This window comes from Sus scrofa, chromosome 10 (genome assembly GCF_054392235.1).
Source record: "Sus scrofa isolate SSC_HxYL_T2T_F1_AM1 chromosome 10, Sscrofa_HxYL_maternal_Yorkshire_Landrace_v2.0, whole genome shotgun sequence".
Taxonomy (NCBI): domain Eukaryota; kingdom Metazoa; phylum Chordata; class Mammalia; order Artiodactyla; family Suidae; genus Sus; species Sus scrofa.
The window spans coordinates 80,970,605-80,992,020 of record NC_139392.1 but is presented as its reverse complement, the minus strand read 5'-3'; the positions used below and the strand labels follow the sequence as shown (position 1 = coordinate 80,992,020).

The following is a 21,416-nucleotide window of genomic DNA, read 5'->3' as shown; positions in this document are numbered from 1 at the left end:
GTTTGCAAAATATGTAAAACGATTTAAGGTAAAATAATACAATGATTTTAAGGTAAAATAATAGAAAAAGTATATATCCTTCAATAACATAAAAATATATATTTTTTAGTTCTATATTATATATATAATATAACTGGAGTGGCTACTAAATATCAAACTAAATAGACTTAAAGACAAGGAATAGCAACAGAGGTAAATAGGAAAGTATAAAAAAGATGAAAGTGTTTTTCATCAGGAAGACATTGTAATTTTTTTAAATTAGGCAAACAAATAGAAAAGTTTTTGGGAGATTTATAGATTTAAACTGCACTATCTGGGAGTTCCTGCTGTGGCTCACAGGTTTACAAACCTGACTAGTATCCATGAGGCTTAGGGTTAAATTCCTGGCCTTGATTAGCGGGTTACGGATCCTCGGTGGCCGTGATGGTCGTGTGATGTAGTTGCAGTTGCGGCTCAGATCCCTCTTTGCCGTGGCTGTGGTGTAGGCTGGCAGCTGCAGCTCCGACTGGACTCCTAGCCTGGGAACTTCCATATGCCACAGGTGCAGTCCAAAAAAGCAAAAATAAAGAAATAAAAATACACTATCAACCATCTTGATCTGGTTGATTTATAGAACACAGTTTCCAACTGTAGTACGTAGATTTGTTTCCACGTATAGAAGAAGTGGTCACCAAGGGAGTTCCCCTGTGGTCTAGCACTTTCACCACTGCGGCCTGGGTTCATGTTCCCTGGTCTGGGAACTGAGATCCCACATCAGGCTGCTGCATGCCATGTCCGTAAAAAAATAAATCAGTAAAGAAGATAGACCATATATTGAACCGTAACAATGTCTTAAACTTCAAAAGATTGAAGTCTTAGTGATTGTGTTCTCTGACTAGAAAAGAATTAAATGAGGATCACTAGCAATATGTATCCAAAAAAATCCCCAAATTTGTGTAAAGTAAAACCACTTCTAAATACTGTGGAGCTCAAAGAAGAAATCATAAGGAAAATTAGAAAGTATTTCAATTGAAAGATAAAGGATACAACGTACCAAAATTTGTAGGGTTCTAAGAAGAAAACGTATAGTTATAAATACTTATATGAAAAAGAAAGAACATTTAAAATTAATGATCTAAGCCTCCAATTTAAGAATTTGAGCAAATTAAGCCAAAAATAAGTAGAAAGAAGGAAATGGCAGAAAAAAAAAATGAAATAGCAGATAGACAAACAATAAAGAATATAAATAAAATCAAAAGTCGTTTCTTTGAAAAGTTAAATTTAAAAGCCCCTAAAGAAAACTGATCAAAAATTTGATAAATTAGACTTCATCAAAATTGAAAAATTTTGCTCATCTTCAAAGGCTCTGTTAAGAAGATGAAAAAGCAGGAGTTCTCATGATGTCTCAGTGGAAACGAATCTGAAGAGCATCCATGAGGACGCAGGTTCGATCCCTGGCCTCACTCAGTGAGTTAGGGATCAGGCGTTGCCCTGGGCTGTGGTGTAGGTTGCAGACGTGCCTCGGATCTGGCGTTGCTGTGACTGTGGCATAGGCCAGCAGCCACACCTCTGATTCGACCCCTAGCCTGGGAACCTCCATATGCCTTGGGTGTGGTCCTAAAAAGACAAAAGACAAAAAAAAAAAAAAAAAAAGAAAGAAAGAAAAAGGAAAGAAAATCAAAAGGCAGATCACATACAGGAGAAAATATTTATAATATGCATATGCTACAAAGGGCTTGTATCAAGAATTCCTGCAAATTAGTAATAAAAAGAGAAAGCCTCAATGTGATACCATTTCACACCCATGATAATGTTTTGACACCAACACTGATGAGGATATGGTGCCTTGGAACTTGCCTATCTTGCTGATCAGAGTTTGGTATATATAGTACAGCCACTTTGGATAACTGGCAGTTTCTTATAAAGTTAAACATAGATCTTTCTTTGAGCCAGATATTCTATGTTTATGTATTTATCCAAGAGAAAACATATCCGCAAAAGTATTGTACAAGAATATTCACAGCAGAGTTCCCATTGAGACTCAGTGGGTTAAGAACCCAATTAGAACCCATGAGGCTGCGGGTTGGATCCCTCGCCTCACACAGTGAGTTAAGGATCTGGTGTTGCTGTGACTGTGGCATAGGCCACCAGCTGTAGCTCGGATTTGGTTTTGACCTCTAGCCTGGGAACTTCTGTGTGGCAGTTGTGGCCCTAAAAAGAAGAAAACGCATCAAGAATATTCATAGCAGCTGTAATCTTAACTGCCAATAACTAAACACAACCCAGATATTCAGCAGTAGAATAAATAAATTGACTACTTCATACAATGGACTACTATTCAGCAGAAAAAAAGAACAAACTACTGACATATGCAATGATGTAGAATCAACTTTAAAGCATCGTTTTAGGCAAACGAAGCCAGGCATGAAAGAGAACATGCAATACTATTTGATTTGTCTGAAATTCAAGGTAGATGAAACTACAGTAAGAGAAATTAGCACAGTGGTTGCTCAGGGCAGGGCAGAGTGGGGGCTGTAAGGATTGACTGGAAAGGGGAAAATGGAATTTTTCTTGGGGCATGGAAATATTCTGTATCTCGACTTGGCTGAGGATTACTTTGGTATATGAAATTATCAAAATGTATTGAATTGTACACTTTGGATCTGTGCATTTCAAGGATGCAAGTTTTACCTTAGTGAAAAAAAAAAAAGAAATTTTGATGTGCTTCTCATAAACTAGTTTTTTTTTAAAAAAATTCTCATGAGAATGTTCTTCCAAGCTTCTTAAAATTCTCAACGAAAGAGTGCAAAAAAGCTTATCCTTAGCAAATGAGCTTCTCTAATTAGTAGACATAAAATTTAATGTTTCTGATTATTTGGTTCATGTTTTGCTTTACGTTATTTTTAGACTCTTCCCATGTAGTTGCCAATAATGATAAAATCATCTAGAACTTACTCGGCTGTTACTATATACCAGGCACTCTTCTAAGGGCTTTGCATGTTTGTCTCATTGAATCCTTACCACGCTATGAAAAAAGTACTATTACAGTCTCATTTTATGCATGAAGTGTCAGAAGCACAGGTATTTAAGTAATCTGTTTAAGGTGACACGGCTTGTAAGGGACCTGGCTGGGCTGTACCACCAGGTGCTCTGCTGTCAGTGTGTGTGCTGTACTCCCACTGCCGCCCTGCCCTGTAGCCTGGGAGGGACTCTCCAGACCTTGCAGTGACCATGGAGGAAGAAGCCTCTTCATCCTGTACCTTCTGAGTAGAAAGACAAATGTGTGTCCAAGCCACTGAGCTAAGATGGAGCCTTGGTACCTGCGTTCCTCTTAATCGCGGCTGTACTAGCACATCAGTGTGAGTCTTCTTGAAAATATTCTTGGAAATGGGATCCATTCTCTCACTTAAGCTTAAGTACGTGTTGCATGAAAGCAAGGACACTGACTTTGTAGCCATTTGCCTGCCATTCTCCCTCTATTAAAGCCATCTAAGACCTCAGCAAATACAAGCAGCACCGATTGCCAGTTCGTAGTCAGAATGAGCTTGGCAGGCCATCTGATCCCATCCCCCACGACTCTGAGACAGAGCCCTTGCAACTGTAACACTCATAGGAGGACCGCGTACCCATAGTGTGGGGCTGTTTTACAAAACTGATTGGATGGGCAAGGTTAGGCGGAGACCAGTGCTCGCCTCTGGACTAACCATATTCTACCCCACATTCAGTGTGTGGGACTTTATAGTCCACGAAGCTAGATATTCCAGGCCCTAAGGGGCAGACAGCTGTGATACAAGATTTTATGGTATCCTTCTTTGTAAGCTCGCTAGAGTCAGGCTAGCTGACTCTGTCCTTCTTAGTGACATTATCTGAGCCATGTTTTGACTATTGATGCTAAGCAGTGACCCATAAATACCTTACAAAACTGGTCCTCGATGTTTTGAATTTTTTCTTTCTACCCTTGATGTATGTGCACATTTTATGAGTTCTGGTAACACAAATTCAAATAAAATTTGAGGCTTTACCCAAGGGTTTTTCCACTTTCTGATGCTGTCCTTTTGAGACACATAGAACAGACATATAATCCTGCCCATTTACCCTCCCGAGAGAGTCCATATGTCAAAACCATAACAGATAACAAAAGGATTGTATGGTTGTTAAGAACATCGAGGGCTATGGTTCAGTCCTGAGGTGCCCACGAGTGCCAAACTGATGTCTCCAGAAACTAGATTAATCCATGCTTTCTTTGGAAGCACAAAGGTTCTCATTAATTTTAAGCATACATTCAAGTGCCAAAGAACTTGAGATTGGTTTACTATTCAGCAGTTTTCAAAAGAAGCTGCCTGTAGATAATCATGGATAGGTTGATTTTACTTAGCCTACTGAACCACAAGGGCTGGGCTTTCGTTTTTGAGATAGTGGCTGCAGGTTCTATATAGTATGTCCATGCCCCAGCTCCCACTGGGGTCTAGGGGAACACAGTTAAACTCATAATGACCTTGATGGCTTCTTTTTCTATGGATGGGTATACAGTGCAGGTGCATGGAGATCGATCTTGACTTTTCCCCTGGAAAAACTGTTCACTGAGGCATCCTTGCTTTCATCCAGCAGGCACTTAAACTTCAGTGAGAGGATAGATTCCCATGTCCATGAATAATTTCCAGAAGGCTTCATGTTGGTAGCAGAGCCATGATTAAAAGGAATGGAGATAGTGAGGACTCATATTCGTTAAGAGGTTTGGGCACACGTCTGATGAAATCAGGGTTAAAAGTTTCTGTCTCTGTGTTCAGAAAAGTGATGGATTTAATAGGGAAGCAAACATTCATTGTGATATTCGTACGTTTATGTATAAGTGGCCTGGTTTGGTTTGGTTTTGTTTCTTGTGCCTGTACCAGTGGGATAGGAAAGTGGCCTGTTTTAATAGAAGTGGCTTCATTCTGGAGTGGACGGGGTTAAATGGCATGAAGAATCACTCTGTTCTGTACCCCTAGATCTTGGAAGCACCTTGTCAACCTTATTTTTGGTATTCCATAGTCACTGTGAATATGTTTTTGTATATATATTTAATAAATATTTACTCTTTTGATAGGTAATTTAAGTACTAAGATTTCTGTGCATGATTTTTAGAAGTTGTCATTTTATTTTTTAAAAAATAATTTAAAAATATATTTTTAAATGAAAAAACAAACAACTTGGTATAAAAGGTTGATGCTAGGGAAACTTCAAAAATTAGCTCTTACGGAGATCTTGATTGCTAAAAATATTAGAGGCATAGATAGATGATTACAAAAAGTAGCAATGCAAATAAGAAATGAAAAAACTATAATGGATTATTCCAAGGGTTTCTTTTTTAGTGTTACAGTAGCTATAAATACTGCAAATCCCCTATTTTAGATGCTCACACATACACATGCACAAAAGCACCAATCACATAATGAGGCTAGAAGCCGGCTGGGTGGTGACAGCTACCCAAAATCCCTCATTTTGATGGAATCAAGCATTTCTTTTAATATGATTTCATGGAAATTTGATTTAGCTTTATTTTTTCTAAGATAAAATGGAATGGATTAATGTTAAAGAGGGATTGTCATACCCTAAGCCCTTTAAGCCAGAATGTTTTATATGTTTCTCTGAATGAAATGTCACAGCTGCCCTGTAGTAGCACAGGCTTGCAGAAAAGCTGGCCCGGCTGCCCTGCCAGAGCTCGTTCTCACCACACATAATGCACTTAGCTGTGTTTTGTGCACCCATTTTAATATCTTTTCACAGTACTTATCCCAATCCCTCCTATGGAGACGTCATAATGTGAACTATGAATGTGTTGTCACAGTGATACATATTACGGATTAGGTATAGCGTGTCTAATAGTCTCGAGGAACCCTAATACCTGAATCAGTGGGCAGATTGCATCCACAACGGGACACCAAGATTAGGAAAATGAAAAAGAACCAAGAGAATTGCGAAAAATAAAATCTATAAAACTCCAAGAGAAACTCTGAATGAGGTCAATGTCATGATCGCGGCTGTAGAAAGTTAAAAGAGCTATGAGGAAAAATACATGAGCTACATAACGAGATCAGTTGCAAAGGAGACTTCCAAAGGAAAGAAAATGTAGTTAAACTTTTTTATCTGTACTCGATTTTCTTCTCTTACGTTCTTTAGCTCAAAAATGGGTTTGATAATATTCCATAGGGAAAGTTGTTTGTCTTCAATCCAAAAGTAGAATACGAACATTTTAAACATTTCATAGGGTAACTTCATTCTGAAGAGTTAAAACAAAGAACACTTGGCATCATCTATACAAGATTTATGAATTTTGAACAAATTTGTGCAAGACGTTGACCAAAGCCTCTGAGTCCCTCAAAAGACATTAATACATTGTGGGATTTATGAGCTTAATGTTTCTTTGTAAAGCCAAGAGAAGAGTTAGTTTTAGAACTTACACTTCAGAGTGAATAAAATTTCAGACAGGGAGTATTTTTATTTTAGTTTTACTTTACTGCTGGACTTTAATTATTGGCAAGATTTAAAAGTGGGTCCAGATCATTTTGGCAATGTATTAAAAGCTCTAACTTATTAAAGAATTCTACTTCTAAGTACAGAATATCAATGCTACGTGTGTGAAATACTGAAGAAAAAAAAAAAGTAAGTCATAGAGCAAGGAGATGCAGTGGTTTAAAATTAAATGCTACATTTTGAAGAATCAAAATGTCAAAAATTTTCCTTCTTTCTTCCTATGTTCTTTCTTCGACTTTCTTCTTTCTTTCCTCTTACCTCCTATCAATAAGTCATAAACTTTTCTCGGAGTGCAGAAAATTAAACACATTTACATGAGGTCTGAAGTAGCTTCAATGTGTGCTTAATACCTTTTAAAAATCTGTTTTCTTTGCTATCATGGTAGCTAAAACTTATCCAATAATAGCAAAATGCTTTGACAGATATGACAATTCTCACAGTCCTCTCTGTGTCTAAATATTGATCTGCATTTTATAAAGTCCTGAAAAGCTAGGAACTCAGAGGAACTCCTAGGTCACTCAGTGGATCAGATGAGAGTGTATTATCTTTGATACTATTGATTTCCTGTGCTTCATTTATGTTTTCAAATGTCTTCAACAGAGTAGAAAAAAGGCCTTGATTTGGTAGGCTTTTCAAATATGTGTATATACTTCCTTTTTGGCTTTGAGGCTCCATCTGATGGTGTCTTATTGTCCTTTATTGTGAATTCATCTTATTTGAATACACAATACAAAGGGGAAAAAGAGAAAGATTTGAATTGTCATCTACGTGACACTGTGTGTGAGAGAGAAGGCTAGTTGTTAGGCTTTTGTTCACTTTTGAACATAAATGAAAGGGCATAAGATATTTCTAAGGATAAAATAAGAGTTTGGTTTTCAGATAGATTCCTCTTGACCCTTTTGAATATTCCCCCAACTCCTATAGACTCTGATAAGCTTCAGAAGTTTGTATCTGTAACATGTTAAAAGTCTTTTTTGACCTTCTTCTATCAGCCCGTTTCTAAGAATGATCAGCCAAGCCCCAGGCATGAGTATTGCCAAAGTTGATATCTTTGTTTATTGTCTTTTTTGAAGCAATGAAATCAATTTATTTGAGCAGTCTTCCCTTCAGGTGAATGCACAAAATTTCAATTATGGAAATTATTAGCACTTGCGTAAACATTTTAAATTTCAAATTTGCTTTTGAGGTGCTCGTCATTTTTAACACAGAGGGTTCTCTCTGCATCCTGTTTGGAGGTCCCCATAAGTATGCATGCAAACCTTATACCACTCAATTGAGTAGTGATATTAAACCAGAAACCAAATAGTGAAAGAATTTAAAATCAAAGCACATCCATGGGGTGATGAGTTCACCTTCAGATTCAACAGCCCCTAATGTGTCATCATAATATCTGTTAATAGAGAAAGCAGCTAGAACAGAGATGCAGAAAAACTTGATTAAATAATGGAACAGAAGAATATATTCTCCAGAAATATGTGTGCACTTTTGCCACATGCATTAGATGATTATTCTGAAGCATTTAGAAAGAGCTCTGGCTTGAGACACCAGGATACCCCTGCAATATTTTGGAGTTGAATTTGCTACATTTCTCTTTAAATACTTTCCTCCAGTTATGACACATCATAATGTCATATGCACATTTGTAGGTTCCTAAATATTTATTTTGCCTACCGGCTAGTAATATTTTGAAAATCCATGAAGAGTGTTTATTTTATTATAATTGCCATTATCCAAAAATGTTATAAAATGCTTCTTGGCTAGTAACAAGCTAGATTCTGTACAGATTTTGTTCGATGTGAAATGTCATCTTAACATCCTCACTAGCACTGCAAAGGGGAATACGTGAAGGGAGATATTATCAGTAACCATTATTAGACATATAAATAGGCAGTGCTTGTGGAAGTAAAATGCCTAAACAAAAGGAGCGAGTAAGATTTCAAGGTATAAATCCAGCTATAATTATTTTCTTCTAAAGATGGGCAATGTGTCTGCAAGTCAAAGATAGTGTACTGACAAGAACACTTAGTCAATGAAACATGTTGCTGGCTCACTTCTTCCTTCCTGAGAAGGGCTGCCTCCTGCCTGATGTCTCCTCAACAGGGTCTGGGTCTCTGACCTACTTGGGAAGTGACAGCCCAAGGCTAACTCACAGGTGACTTTTCCTTCCCTTTCCTATCTAGGAAATGTGAGTTCTTCAGCTTTGTTCTTCTCTTTCAAAATTGTCTTGGCTATTCCAGTCACTTGAGATTCCATATGAATCTTGAGATGAGGGTTTCTTTTTATGCAAAAAACATTATTGGAATTTTCATATTGAATCTCTTGATAGCTTTGGGTTAGTATTGCCATCTTAAACTATATATTTTCATTTATTTATGTCTTCTTTCATTTTTTTTGTTTGTTTGTTTTTTGCTTTTTAGGGCTGCACCTGCAACATATGGAAGTTCCCAGGCTAGGGGTCTAATCAGAGCTGTAGCTGCCGGCCTACACCAGAGCCACAGCAACACCAGATCTGAGCCACGTCTGTGACCTACATCATAGCTCATGGCAACGCCAGATCCCCAACCCACTGATCAAGGCCAGGGATGGAACCCGCAACCTTATGGTTCCCAGTCGGATTCGTTTCTGCTGTGCCATGATGGGAACTCCTCATTTCTTTCAGCATTGTTTTATGAACAAATCTTTCACCTCCTTGGTTAATTCCTGTTTTATTCTTTTGATGCTATTGTAAATGGAGTTGTTTCTATAATTTCCTTTTTAGATTGTTCAGTGTTAAAATATAGAAATGCAACTGATTTTTGTGTGATGACTTTGTACCTTGCTGAAGTATCGATGAATTCATTTAACGGCTCCAACAGTTTTTCTTGAGAATATTTGGGGGTTTTTTACATATATATAGATATATAAATATATATCCATATCTATATATATCATATCATCTGCAAACAGAGATAAATTTACTTCTTCTTTTCTAATTTGGATGCTTTTTACTTTGTGTGTGTGTGTGTGTGTGTGTGTGTGTGTGTGTGAGCCTAACTGCTTTGGCTAGAATTGCTGATACTATGTTGAATAGAAGTAGCAACAATGGGCATCCTTGTCTTATTCCTGATTTTAGAAGAAAATCTTTTAGCTTCCACAAATATGATATCTGTAAGTTTTTCATATATGATCTTTAACTTGTTAAGGTAGTCTTCTTTTCCTAGGTGAAAGTGTATTGAATCTTGTTGAATTATTTTTCTGTATCAATTGAGATGATCACGTTTTTCTGCATCTTTCTGTTAATATGGTTTATGGATTGTATAACATCCTTACATTCCAGAAATAAATCCCACTTGGTCATGTTACATAATACTTTTTTTTTCCCCAAAATGTTTTTAATAGGCTGCTTATTTCAGTTTGCTAGTATTTTATTGAGGATTTTTGAAATCAATGTTCGTAATGAATGTTGGTCCATAATTTTCTTTTCTTGTAGTGTCTTTGTCTGTCTTTAGAATATGGTGATGCTGGCCTAATAGAATGTTTCAGCCCACTGCTTCCTGTTTTCCAAAGTTTCCGTTGCGCAGTCTTCTCATGTTTTTATCAAGGACCCATGTATGTGATGAATTGCTTCATTCCTGCTGCTCTCAAGATTCTCTCTTTGTCTTTGTCTTTTGAAAGTTGGATTATAATTTGTCTCCATATCTATCTCCTTCATTTCATCTTACTCGAAGTTCCTTGAGCTTCTTGGGTGTTTATCCAATTTGGGAAGTTTATGTCCCTTCAAGCTGCGAAGTTTTCAGCCATTATTTCTTTAAATATCCTCTGTCCCTTTATCCCTCTTCTTCTGAGAATTCCATGATGCATATGCTGGTCCCCTTAAAGGTGTCTCATGGGCCTTTTAGGCTCTGTTCACTTTTCTTCAATTCCTCCTGTTTCTGTTCTTCAGACTTGATCATTCCCATTGTCCTGTGTTTAAGTTCATTTGTTCTCTTTTTTCTGCCTACTCAAATCTGCCTTTGGATCCCTCCAGTGACATTTTCATTTCAGTCTTTTTACTTTTAAAACTTCAGAATTTCTTTTTGGTTTCTTTCTAGATTTTCTGTTTCCTTATTGATATTTTCATTTTGTTCATACCTTGTCTTCTTGACTTTTTCTAATCTTTTAGTTCTTTGAGCATCTTTAAGACAGTTGCTTTAAAATGTTTGTCTAATAGATCAACCAAGTCTTTTACAGAGGCAGTTTCTGTTGATTTTTTTCCTTTTGAATGAGCCTTACTTTCCTGTTTCATAATGTGCTTTGTGAATTTTTCTTCAAAACTGGACATTTGAATTTCATAAAAGTGGTAACTCTGGAAATCAGATTCTCCCCCTCCCCCAGGTTTGCTGCCTTTTGTTACCATTTTTGTTTATTGTTTTTGCTTTTCTTAGTTATTGTAGGCTCTCTCTGTAATGAGGAGTAATCACGGGGTCTTTTTAAGTCTCTTCTGAGCTTTTCCAGACATAGCCTCTTGCTACACTTCCCCATATGTGCATTAGATTTTGAATGTCCTAGTCTTTAATGTCTGGCTGCCAAAAGTGGAAAAAGAGAAAAATAAAGGGAGGTAGGTTAAGAAGGATACTGGCTGTTTAAATGACTTGGAAGTTACTTTAGCACGTTTCTTTGCTTTATTTGTGATTCTGTTATTTTGTATTTACCACACATTCTGATAGGCAGTCATGTCTGTTTTCTTCATTAACAAAAATTATAATAAAAGACCAAAATTATAATATAATAAAAATTATAATAAAAGACCAAAATTATAATAAAAGACCAAAGCAATATTTAAAATGTAGAAACAAAGGTTAAAAATAACAAAGATGTAAACTGATGATGAGTGGATTAGGAATCACTGCGCTAGAATTTCTGTGAGTCTGAAAGATTTTCTAATGATTCGACAATACCAGTCGTTTTATGTACTAAGATACAGTTACCTGCTGCACATAATTTAAGATCTCCTCTATATGCCTGTGTAGCCATCAAAAATTACAGAGTTTTAGAACAAGAGAAGACTTTAGAGATTAGTTTTATTTGGTTGATGGACTTGGGGTTGGATAATTATTACTTAAGAAATTTAATTTCTCCTTTTTCCTAACTCTCTGGAAATGGATATTCCAGTGGAGAGCATCTCATTGAAAGTTAGAGGAAATGGTACCGGTCTGTGGCATAGTGGAGTATTTTCATATCCCATGCATTCCCTTTAGATAGTGATAAAACTATTTGAGGGTCATTTAGCATCCATCTGCTACATTTTTAGAGAGCATTTCAGTTTCAAACAGATTTTGAAAATTATCCTTTGAACTCATGCACAGACTTTCTGAAAATACCAGTGTAGCCCCCCAAAAGATGTCTAACACCCTTCAATTTAAAATTTCCAAAAGACAGTGAAGGAGAGTTCAAAAAGCAATCAATTTTTCCATAGGTAGCAGTGCCAGTGGTTTAATGAGAAAAGTCAAAGTTAAATTTATCATATAATTAATTCAAGTTTTAGGTTTTACACAGTCCTTTTAGAATAAAAGCTATTCATTTTGCTTTCTTTAATAGACTAGAGACTATTGAACTATAAATTAAAATGTAATTATAAATGTGTTTTTAATCATTAATAGTATGGATTTCTCATCTGCCCTAATAAAGAGCATCTAGCTTCAAAAATTGGTGTTATAATAGATGCAAACTATTGCATTTGGAGTGGATAAGCAATGAGATCCTGCTGCATAGCCCAGGGAACTCTATCTAGTCACTTGTGATGGAACATGATGGAGGATAATGTGAGAAAAAGAATATATATGTGTGTGTGTGTGTGTGAGACTGGGCCACTTTGCAGTGGAAATTGACAGAACACGGTAAATCAACTGTACTGGAAAAAATAAAAATCTTTAAAAAATAAAATTGGTGTTATAAGAAAGAAAAGTTGTACAGAAAGTAAAAGAAAAAAATTCAGTGGTACTTTATTAAGAATAGAAATATCCCTGCCAATGAAAAGACAGACCTATGGGCACACACACCAACGTCCTGACAGCTATGCTGTTCTTCCAGCCTCTACAGATGACAGTGCCGCCGAGAAGAAAGGGGGGTCCCTTCACGCTGGCCTCATCGTTGGAATTCTCATCCTGGTCCTCATTATAGCTGCAGCCATTCTCGTGACGGTCTATATGTATCACCATCCAACGTCAGCGGCGAGCATCTTCTTTATTGAGGTGAGTGCCCGGTACAGCACATGAAGACCGTGATAGCTGAGGAACTCGTCCCGTTTGCTGACACCACCTGCATGTAATATTCAGCACATGCCTCCTTCATTTTGCAGTTGAGAGCTGGCTGATCTCACACATGCATGCGCATGCGCGCGTGCGCGCACGCGCGCACACACACGCACACACGCACACACATTGATCGATTACTTTCATGTGATGAGTTCCATTGCCTTATCTCAGGAGCTTTTAAAGGAATAAGCCATCTGGCCTTTTACGGATCTAAAAGGAAATAGAAACCATATTTTTTGTCTTACTATACCAAGTGTGTTAACCAGCTGTTGTTCTGATCCTGAAAGGAAATGCACCCTATGCTGGAGACTGAGGGACTTCGCTTAAATCAGCTAATGAATAGATACTAATTGAGTATCGGCTGGATTTATAATACAATATGGTGGGCCGGGCCTGCTCTTAAACTACAAACTATTTAGGAAAAAATACAGATTTCACTACAACATTGCAGCCATAAGGATGGTATGTGCCATCACCATTTTATGTGATGTGTGTATACCTACATATAAATGCACACACTCATGCGTGCGCATGCACGTGCACACACACACACACACACACTCATTCAAACACAAGGAGAGCCCCGTGCCGAATCATTGTTGTGTTTTCACGTGCATAGTGCAGAGTGAGTACCAGTGCCCAAGGGCAGTCAGGTGGGAAGACCAGGGGCTGTACACGAAGGGCCAGAGCCGAGACCCGATGTCCAGAAGGGCTGAGACTGAGAAGCCTGGGAGCCATGGGAAAAGTTGTGACCAAGTCACCTTCTTTCCCCGCAACAACTGGGCTTCCTGAACCCCCTGTATTCATAGCTTTTCATTCCAATGTCTTAATAGAGCCATTGCTCTTTCAATACAGTGTAAATACCAGAGCAGCAAAGGAAATCTCCCTCAGAGCTTCAAATTTGTCAAGTTTAGATCTTTTCCAGTTCATTGAGTACTGTACAGAAAGTTGCTTAGAATTTTGTTCTAAAGACCCTTAAACTACAAAATTACCTCTGACCTCTATTATAGAGGCAGTGAATGCAAATCAGTTAAATAATTGGTCAGAATTTCTGTACGATTCTAAACTATCAGTGGAGTAAATAGTGGCAGTCTCCTCATGTTTCCTTCAAGGTCATGGCTATCTCTTTCTTTTATCATTTCCATTTTTATCCCATAGTTCCCCCATCCCATGAAATTCACTCCTTGCTCTTCTCAATATGCACCCTAAATTCTCCATGCCACCAAGACATTGGTCATTCTATTCCTTCCACCAAGAAAGTCCTTTCCTTCCACCTCAATTCTTGAATTCAGGGTCCAAATAGCCTTCAATACCTGGTACCCCATAAGCTTCCCAGAACCATCTCTCTGCCTAGACAACTGGACATAATCTCTCTTTTCTCTGAAATCCTATTCAGGGAGTTCCCTCTATGGCTCAGTGGTTATTGAACCCGACTAGGAGCCATGAGGATGCGGGTTCAGTCCCTGGCCTCACTCAGTGGATTAAGGATCCAGCATTGCTGTGAGCTGTGGTGTAGGTCACAGACGCTGCTTGGGTCCCGAATTGCTGTGGCTGTAGCATAGGCCAGTGGCTGTTACTCTGATTCGACCCCCACCCTGGGAACTTCCATATGACACAGACGTGGCCCTAAAAAGCACAAAAAAAAAAAAAAAAAAGAAAGAAAGAAAAAAGAAATTCTGTCCACAGTAATACATCTATCTTTCTCTGGCATTTACTTTTTTTCTGTTTGACATTAGAGTTAAATATGTACGTGATTTATTCTACCCTACAGATTTATAAGTTCCTTGAGATTTGGATTAAACAATGTAAATTTCTTTCAAGTAAGAGGTATTCCATCAATATTTTGACAATTAAAAAATATTGGGAAAATAACTTCCACTGAAGTTTCACATATGACATCTTCCAAAAACGGCATTCTCATTTAAAGTCAGAATACTTGATGGAGTTCCCGTTGTGGCTCAGTGGTTAACGAACCCGACTAGCATCCATCCCTGGCCTTGCTCAGCAGGTTAAGGATCCAGCGTTGCCGTGAGCTGTGGTGTAGGTTGCAGAAGCGGCTTGGATCCCATGTTGCTGTGACTGTGGTGTAGGCCGGCAGCTGCAGCTGCAATTCGACCCCTAGCCTGGGAACCTCCATATGCTGCAGGTGTGGCCCTAAAAAGACCAGAAAAAAGTAAAATAAAATAAAAATAAAGTTAGAATAATTGAGAGATTATCAGGCATTGCAATTTAGTTGGAAAGCTGTTAGTAAGTTAATGTACTTGGTTCTCATGGAAGACAGTAGAAAACTTCCGTGCGGTCGTAAGTGCATTGCTCCAGGAGCTGACAAGGGGCAAGAAGTGAAGCTTCAGTGGCTAACCACGCATCAGGCTGCTGCACCACACGGGTGCACTTTTAATATACTGTGCAGTTTACCTTCTGCCATGAAAAAGAAGATACTGTGAAATATCTGATGGGGACGGTACTTGTGTACATTGCTCAGGACAAGACACGTGGTTCACCTCAGTTCACAGCAATCCTTGTATGACTACACACTGAAAATCTAGAATGGTGAAGGTATTGGAGGGGCATTAATCTTAGAGAGAATTAAGTCCTGTACCCTCATAACACAAAGGAAGAGACTGAGGTTCAGAGTGGTGGAATGACTTCTCCAAGGTCAAAGAGCCAAAGTCCTAGGAAGAACTGTCATCTTCCCACCCTCAGCTGAAGCAGAACCGTTCCCAGCTTCTCTCCTCTTTGCGTTTTTCCTTGCCATTGTGTCAACTGCCAGCAATCCTGCCTAAATCACTACCTCTTTGACACCCCGCTGTCCTCATGCAGCTCACAGTGGCTGGTCGGCAGATGATTTTTGAAGATAATAATCATAACTTTACTATTACTAAAGCGGATTCATGTTTGGGAATTCAAAATGCAGATTCCCTGATGACTGCACAGTTCCTGACATGCCAGACCTATGAATTTGAAGGTTTGAATTACTAATTAAATTAGGGCTATTGGTACAAAAATATTTGAGTTTACCCATATCATGCAAGTCGCTTTGCACATTCCTTATTATACTGCTATCTACTTTTTAAATGGACTTAATCTGTTTTTCCCATTATGAAAGCAGTCCCTATTTATTTCAGGAAATTTGTTGAAATATAAAAGCAAAAAGTATAGTCCCGATATGCAGAAATAACCGCTATAACTATTTCAATTTATTTTCTTCTAGAATTCTTATATGCGTAACTTCACGTTTGCCCATTTGATATAATTGTGATTGCAGTGAAACGCAAATTGACGTGCTTCATTTTTCAAATAATATTTCCTCTTTTATTACGAACTCTTTGTAAACATTCTGATGGCCGTCTACCCTCCCATTCGTGATTCATCCAGTAGCTTTGTACTGATTGTCTCTCATGCCCTCAGGTGGTATTCAGAAAGCTCCGAGGGCCAACACCGCTAACATTGCCTCAAAGTAAAAAAGAACTTTATTTCACCCAGTGTGACAAAGTGTTTGGTCTCTGTCACTGCTGTAACAAATGACCACAAATCTAGTAGCTCAAATCCCCACACACTTCGTATCTTACAGTTCCGGAGGTCAGAAATCCAAACTTAGTCTCCCTAAGCTCAATTTACGGTGCAGCAAAACGGGTTCATTCTGGAGGCTTCGGGGAAGAATCATTTCCCTGCCATTTTCAACAGCTAGAGGCTGCATGCTTTTCTTGGCTCCCAGCCCCTTCTTCTCCTCATCCCAATAACTGCCTCTGTCATCACATCTTCTGCTACTAACTCTGACCCCTGCCTTCTTCCGCAAGACGCTATGATCCAGGATCATCTCCCCATGTCAACATCCTTAAGTTAATCGTATCTAAGGCCGTTTTGCTAGATGGTGGCATTGACAGGTTTTTGCAGTTAGGACGTGGACTGCTTTGGGATGCCGTTCTCCTGCTTATGACATGCCCTTGACCATGACACATCCCAGTTTCCGGTGTGCTTCTTGTGTATTTCACAAAATCAGACTGCATTAAACCACTTGGAGGAGTTGGTTTCCGTGCTGGACACAGTGTGTGCCATGGTGAAATGCACGCCTTTGCCTTCACGTGGGTAGACCGCAGCTCGTGCAGCCAGTCTTGTGTTGTGGAGCACTGGGGTCTTACCATTATTATTTTTTTTTTTGTATTATATTTGGCCCTATTATGAACATAATAATGGTAACAGTGAATATTTAGTAAGTTCACTAGTGGAAGTGATTTACACTTATTACTTATTTAATCAGCACGAAGGCTCGATGAGGTACTAAAATTATCTCCATATCATAGATGAGAAAGATGAGGCACAGAATTTAAGTAACTCAGAGTTCCCATCTTGGCTCAGCGGTAACAAACCCAACTAGGATCCATGGGGATTCGGGTTCGCTCTCTGGCCTCACTCTGTGGGTTAAAGATCCAGCGTTGTTGTGAGCTGTGGTGTAGGTTGCAGCCATGGCTGGGATCTTGCATTGCTGTGGCTGTGGCATAGGCCAGGAGTTGCAGCTCTGGATTCGATCCTGTGGCCCAGGAACTTCCATATGTTGTGGGCGCAGCCCTAAAAAAGCAAAGAAAAAAAGAAAGAAAGAAAGAAAGAATTTAAGTTACTTGCTCAATATCATGCATTTAGTCAGTGGTGGAGTCAGGTTTTAAGCCCAGGATCTCCAACGCTCATACACTTAACCTCTAGGCCATGCTGCCTCTGGGCGTAAAGAGACTTGTTGCATGTGCTATGAATAGACGTATAGGAAGATATATATCTAAGGGCATACACTGTGTCCTTAGACCAGATTCCCCAAAGTAGAATCAAGTGAAAGGAATAAACAGTTTAAAGGCACTTAGCAAATACTGCCCAAGGGTATACACCAATCTATGTAGCTATTGTTTCTATTATCTTTTTATAGTAAAGATAATGACAGTAGCTATTATCTGTGTGTTTTGTTCTTGCAGAAAATATACACCAGTTATTATACACTGTGTGGATGCAAACGCTCTTCCTCATACATTATTTGCTGTTAAACTTTTTGTTTTTAGAAAGAGAATGGGATACTATGGGAGTTAAAATACAGAAATTCATTGCTACATGGAATGCTAAGTGAATGTGACCAAAGGCAATACAATGATTAAAATCAAGAGAAAAGTAGATGAGAATCAGGAGGCCTTGATGATAAAGCAAATCATCACTCCATCTATTGTGTAATTAAACAACAATTCAATTACGTGTTTATACTGCGTGCCTTAATGCAGAGGATGGGGCCAAGAGTTCAATTCTCCTGAGTCATTCAGTCTTTATTCATCCGGAAGAATAGTCCATTTTTCACAAATTTATCTTCTACATTCCTCCATCATCCTCTTAAGATCTTAAAACTGAGCATTTTCTTTTGACTTTTTACCAGGTGGCTTTCATTTTGTGTTTCCCTGTCTGGCCTTTCTCAGGAATTTTCAGAAAGATACTTGATTTTAACCAAAACCCGTTATATTATACATGAATGAATAACATGCTTAAAAATCTTTTTAAAAATCAGGTTCATTATCCTGAAAGAAAATAACAGGGAACAAATATTCAAATAACCTCATGTTCCTTCATTTTTAATAGATTTTGATAAAACTACTATCTCTTTGGAAGAATTAAAGATGCCTTAGGTTCTATATTAAATGTAGCATTTGCTGAACATTTCTAGGCATAGGTTCTGTGATTTTTTTTTTTTTTTTTTTCTTTTTGCCTTTTCCAGGGCTGCTCCCGTGGCATATGGAGGTTCCCAGGCTAGGGGTCAAACTGGAGCTGGAGCTGCCGGCCTACGCTAGAGCCACAGCAACGCGGGGATCCGAGCCACATCTGTGACCTACAACACGGCTCACCGCAACATCGGATCCTTAACCCACTGAGCGAGGCCAGGGATCGAACCTGCAACCTCATGTTTCCTAGTCGGATTTGTTAACCACTGAGCCATGACAGGAACTCCCGGTTCTGTGATTTACAATAAAATTTTTATTGCATGAATATAGCTTGTAGACATAAATATTTGCACTGTTGAATATATCACATATCATGATTTAAAAGTTTTAAATAAGATACATAAAATGTAATCTAATTAAAGATCAAGAAAGTAATAGTATAAAGTGATAACCATGTAAAAAAAAATTCCCATGAAAGGATTCTCTGTGGACCATAAACAAAATAATTTTGACTACCAATCTTAATGAAAGAACCCATGGTGAACCCTGCCCTTAGGTTTTAGTATTTTAAACAGAGGCTGCTATTTAGACAATTACGGGCAGATTTGACTATTCTGTATTAATTAAATGAAGAGAAATGGATAAGACTGTGATGATAAAGATGATCAATTCCTTGACAAATAGATTCCATAAGTTTTTTTTTTTTTTTAAATAACGGGAAAGCAAAACTTAGACTACCCTGTCCTGCTGCTGATGCTGTAAGGCACTGAGAACGTCCCACTCAGGGAGAAAGAAATCAGTACAAAGGGTTCATTTAAAGATGGTGGAGAAGGGAGTTCCCATCGTGGCTCAGGGGAAGCGAATATGACTGTATCCCTGAGGATGCAGGTTTGACCCCTGGCCTTGCTCAGTGGGTTAAGGATCCGGGATTGCCATGAGCTGTGGTGTAGGTCACAGATGCAGCTTGGATCTGGCATTACTGTGGCTGTTGTGGCGTAGGCTGGCAGCTACAGCTCCTATTAGACCCCTAGCCTGGGAACCTCCATATGCAGCAGGTGCAGCCCTAGAAAGACTAAAAAATAAAATAAACATGGTAGAGAAGAAGGCAGCGATGTGTAGGCACACAGTCCCTCATGTTTCAGGAGGGCACTAAGACAGTGCAGTGGCAATGGAGTTTTTCTGTAAGTTGGTCGTAATGCTTACTCTGCAGACTGGGGGGAAGGCAGGGGACGGAGCCGTGCTGCCCTGTGGCAGCCACCATTCCTGTGCTGCTACTGAGCCCTTGGAGTGTGGCGAGGCTAGAATAAGGTGCTCGTAAAATACACACCAGTTTTTGAAGTTTGAGTGCAAAAATAGAATGTAAAATAACTCCTTAATAATTTTATACTAAGTACATGGTGAAAAGAAAATATTTTGGGTATCATGGGTTAAACAAAATATATTATTAAAATTAATTTCACTTATTTTTAATTTTTAATGTGGCTACTAGACACTTTGAAAATTACATTGGTGGAAATTCCTACTGTGGCACAGCAGGTCAAGGATCCCGCATCATCTCTGCAGCAGCTCAGGTCGCTGCTGAGGCTCAGATTCGATCCCCAGCCCTGAGCAGAGAGTTAAGGGTCTGGCATTGCTGCAGCTGTGGTGGTCACAACTTTGGCTCATATTCAATCCCTGGCCCGGGAACTTCCATATGTTGTGGGTATGGCCATAAAAAAGTAAATAAAATAAAATAAAATAAAATAAAATAAAATAAAATAAAATAAAATAAAATAAAATAAAATAAAATAAAATTACATTGGTGGCTCCCACTCCAATATTTCTCCTGAACAAATGCTGGTTTATACAGAAAATCTTGCAGAGAAGAAAGGATTAGAAAATCCAATTCACTCCATGCCTTTTTAAAGTAGTAAATGAAGGATTTTCAGCATAGCAGGGAGGTTAGAAGCTTGAGAAGAGAGACGGCTGACAAAGCTATCTGATAACGTCGACCAGTCACTCATTCATCTACTCAAATTTGTTGAGCCCCTATTATGCGCCAGTTATGCAAGATACAGAAATAGACAAAATGGACAAGAGACAGTCCTGACTCTCATGCAATTTCTGTTCTAGTGAGTGGATAGAGGTAATAAACATATTTTAAGACAGATATGGATTTCAAGCCGAATGTATAGTTTTACAAAAGAGGCAGTCTTCATAAAATGCTTATAGAAAATGTTCACTTTTTTTGAGCAGTAAGATATTATTAGCCAAATAACTAAGGGTGTAATATTTGTGTTGATACTTGTGCCCAAACTTGAAATTTGGTAATAATCATTTTATCACTTAAGGTTTTTAATACAGCTATGGATATATCTTCGTAATACTCGCATGCATACATACATGTATACATACATGCACAAGTAATAAGACTCTTCTCTAAAACAGTTATTTTTCCTGAAGGACAAAGCAGTCTCACCATTCTTAAATTGTGCCTGCTAATTTGAATTATAAGTTACAGAATGGTTTTCACAGTCATTATTCATATTATGCCTTAAAGTTCTTATTATTTCCAGAGGACCAGAATATCTGCCTTTAGTGGAAGCACCCAGTATTTTTTTAATAATGATTTTTATTTTTTCCATTATAGCTGATTTACAGTGTTCTGTCATTTTCTACTGTACAGCAAGGTGACCCAGTCACACATACATGTATATATTCTTTTTTCTCACATTATCATGCTCCATCATAAGTGACTAGATATAGTTCCCAGTGCTATACAGCAGGATAGTTTGCATGTATTAACCCAGTATTTTTATCATCAAACTCATAGAATTCAAAACAAAAAGAAACCTCAGCATGCATGCAACAGAAAGATTCTGTAACTTTTCCAGAATAAAGTGCATGCATTCCCAAGTATCTGTCTTACATACATTTCCTTGGGGTTTTATGTTTTGTCTTAAAGACTTGTGGGAATATTGCATTATAC

At 38.3% G+C, this 21,416-nt stretch overlaps 1 protein-coding gene across 1 annotated transcript in view; it reads left to right on the top strand.

Annotated features, from left to right (window-relative positions):
- The window catches only part of PLXDC2 (plexin domain containing 2), a 416,197-nt gene that overhangs the window by 365,318 nt on the left and 29,463 nt on the right, over positions 1–21,416 (top strand). The window contains exon 13 of the mRNA XM_021064961.2: positions 12,541–12,701. Coding sequence (XP_020920620.2) covers positions 12,541–12,701 — 161 coding nt within the window. The remainder of the gene's footprint in view (positions 1–12,540; positions 12,702–21,416) is intronic.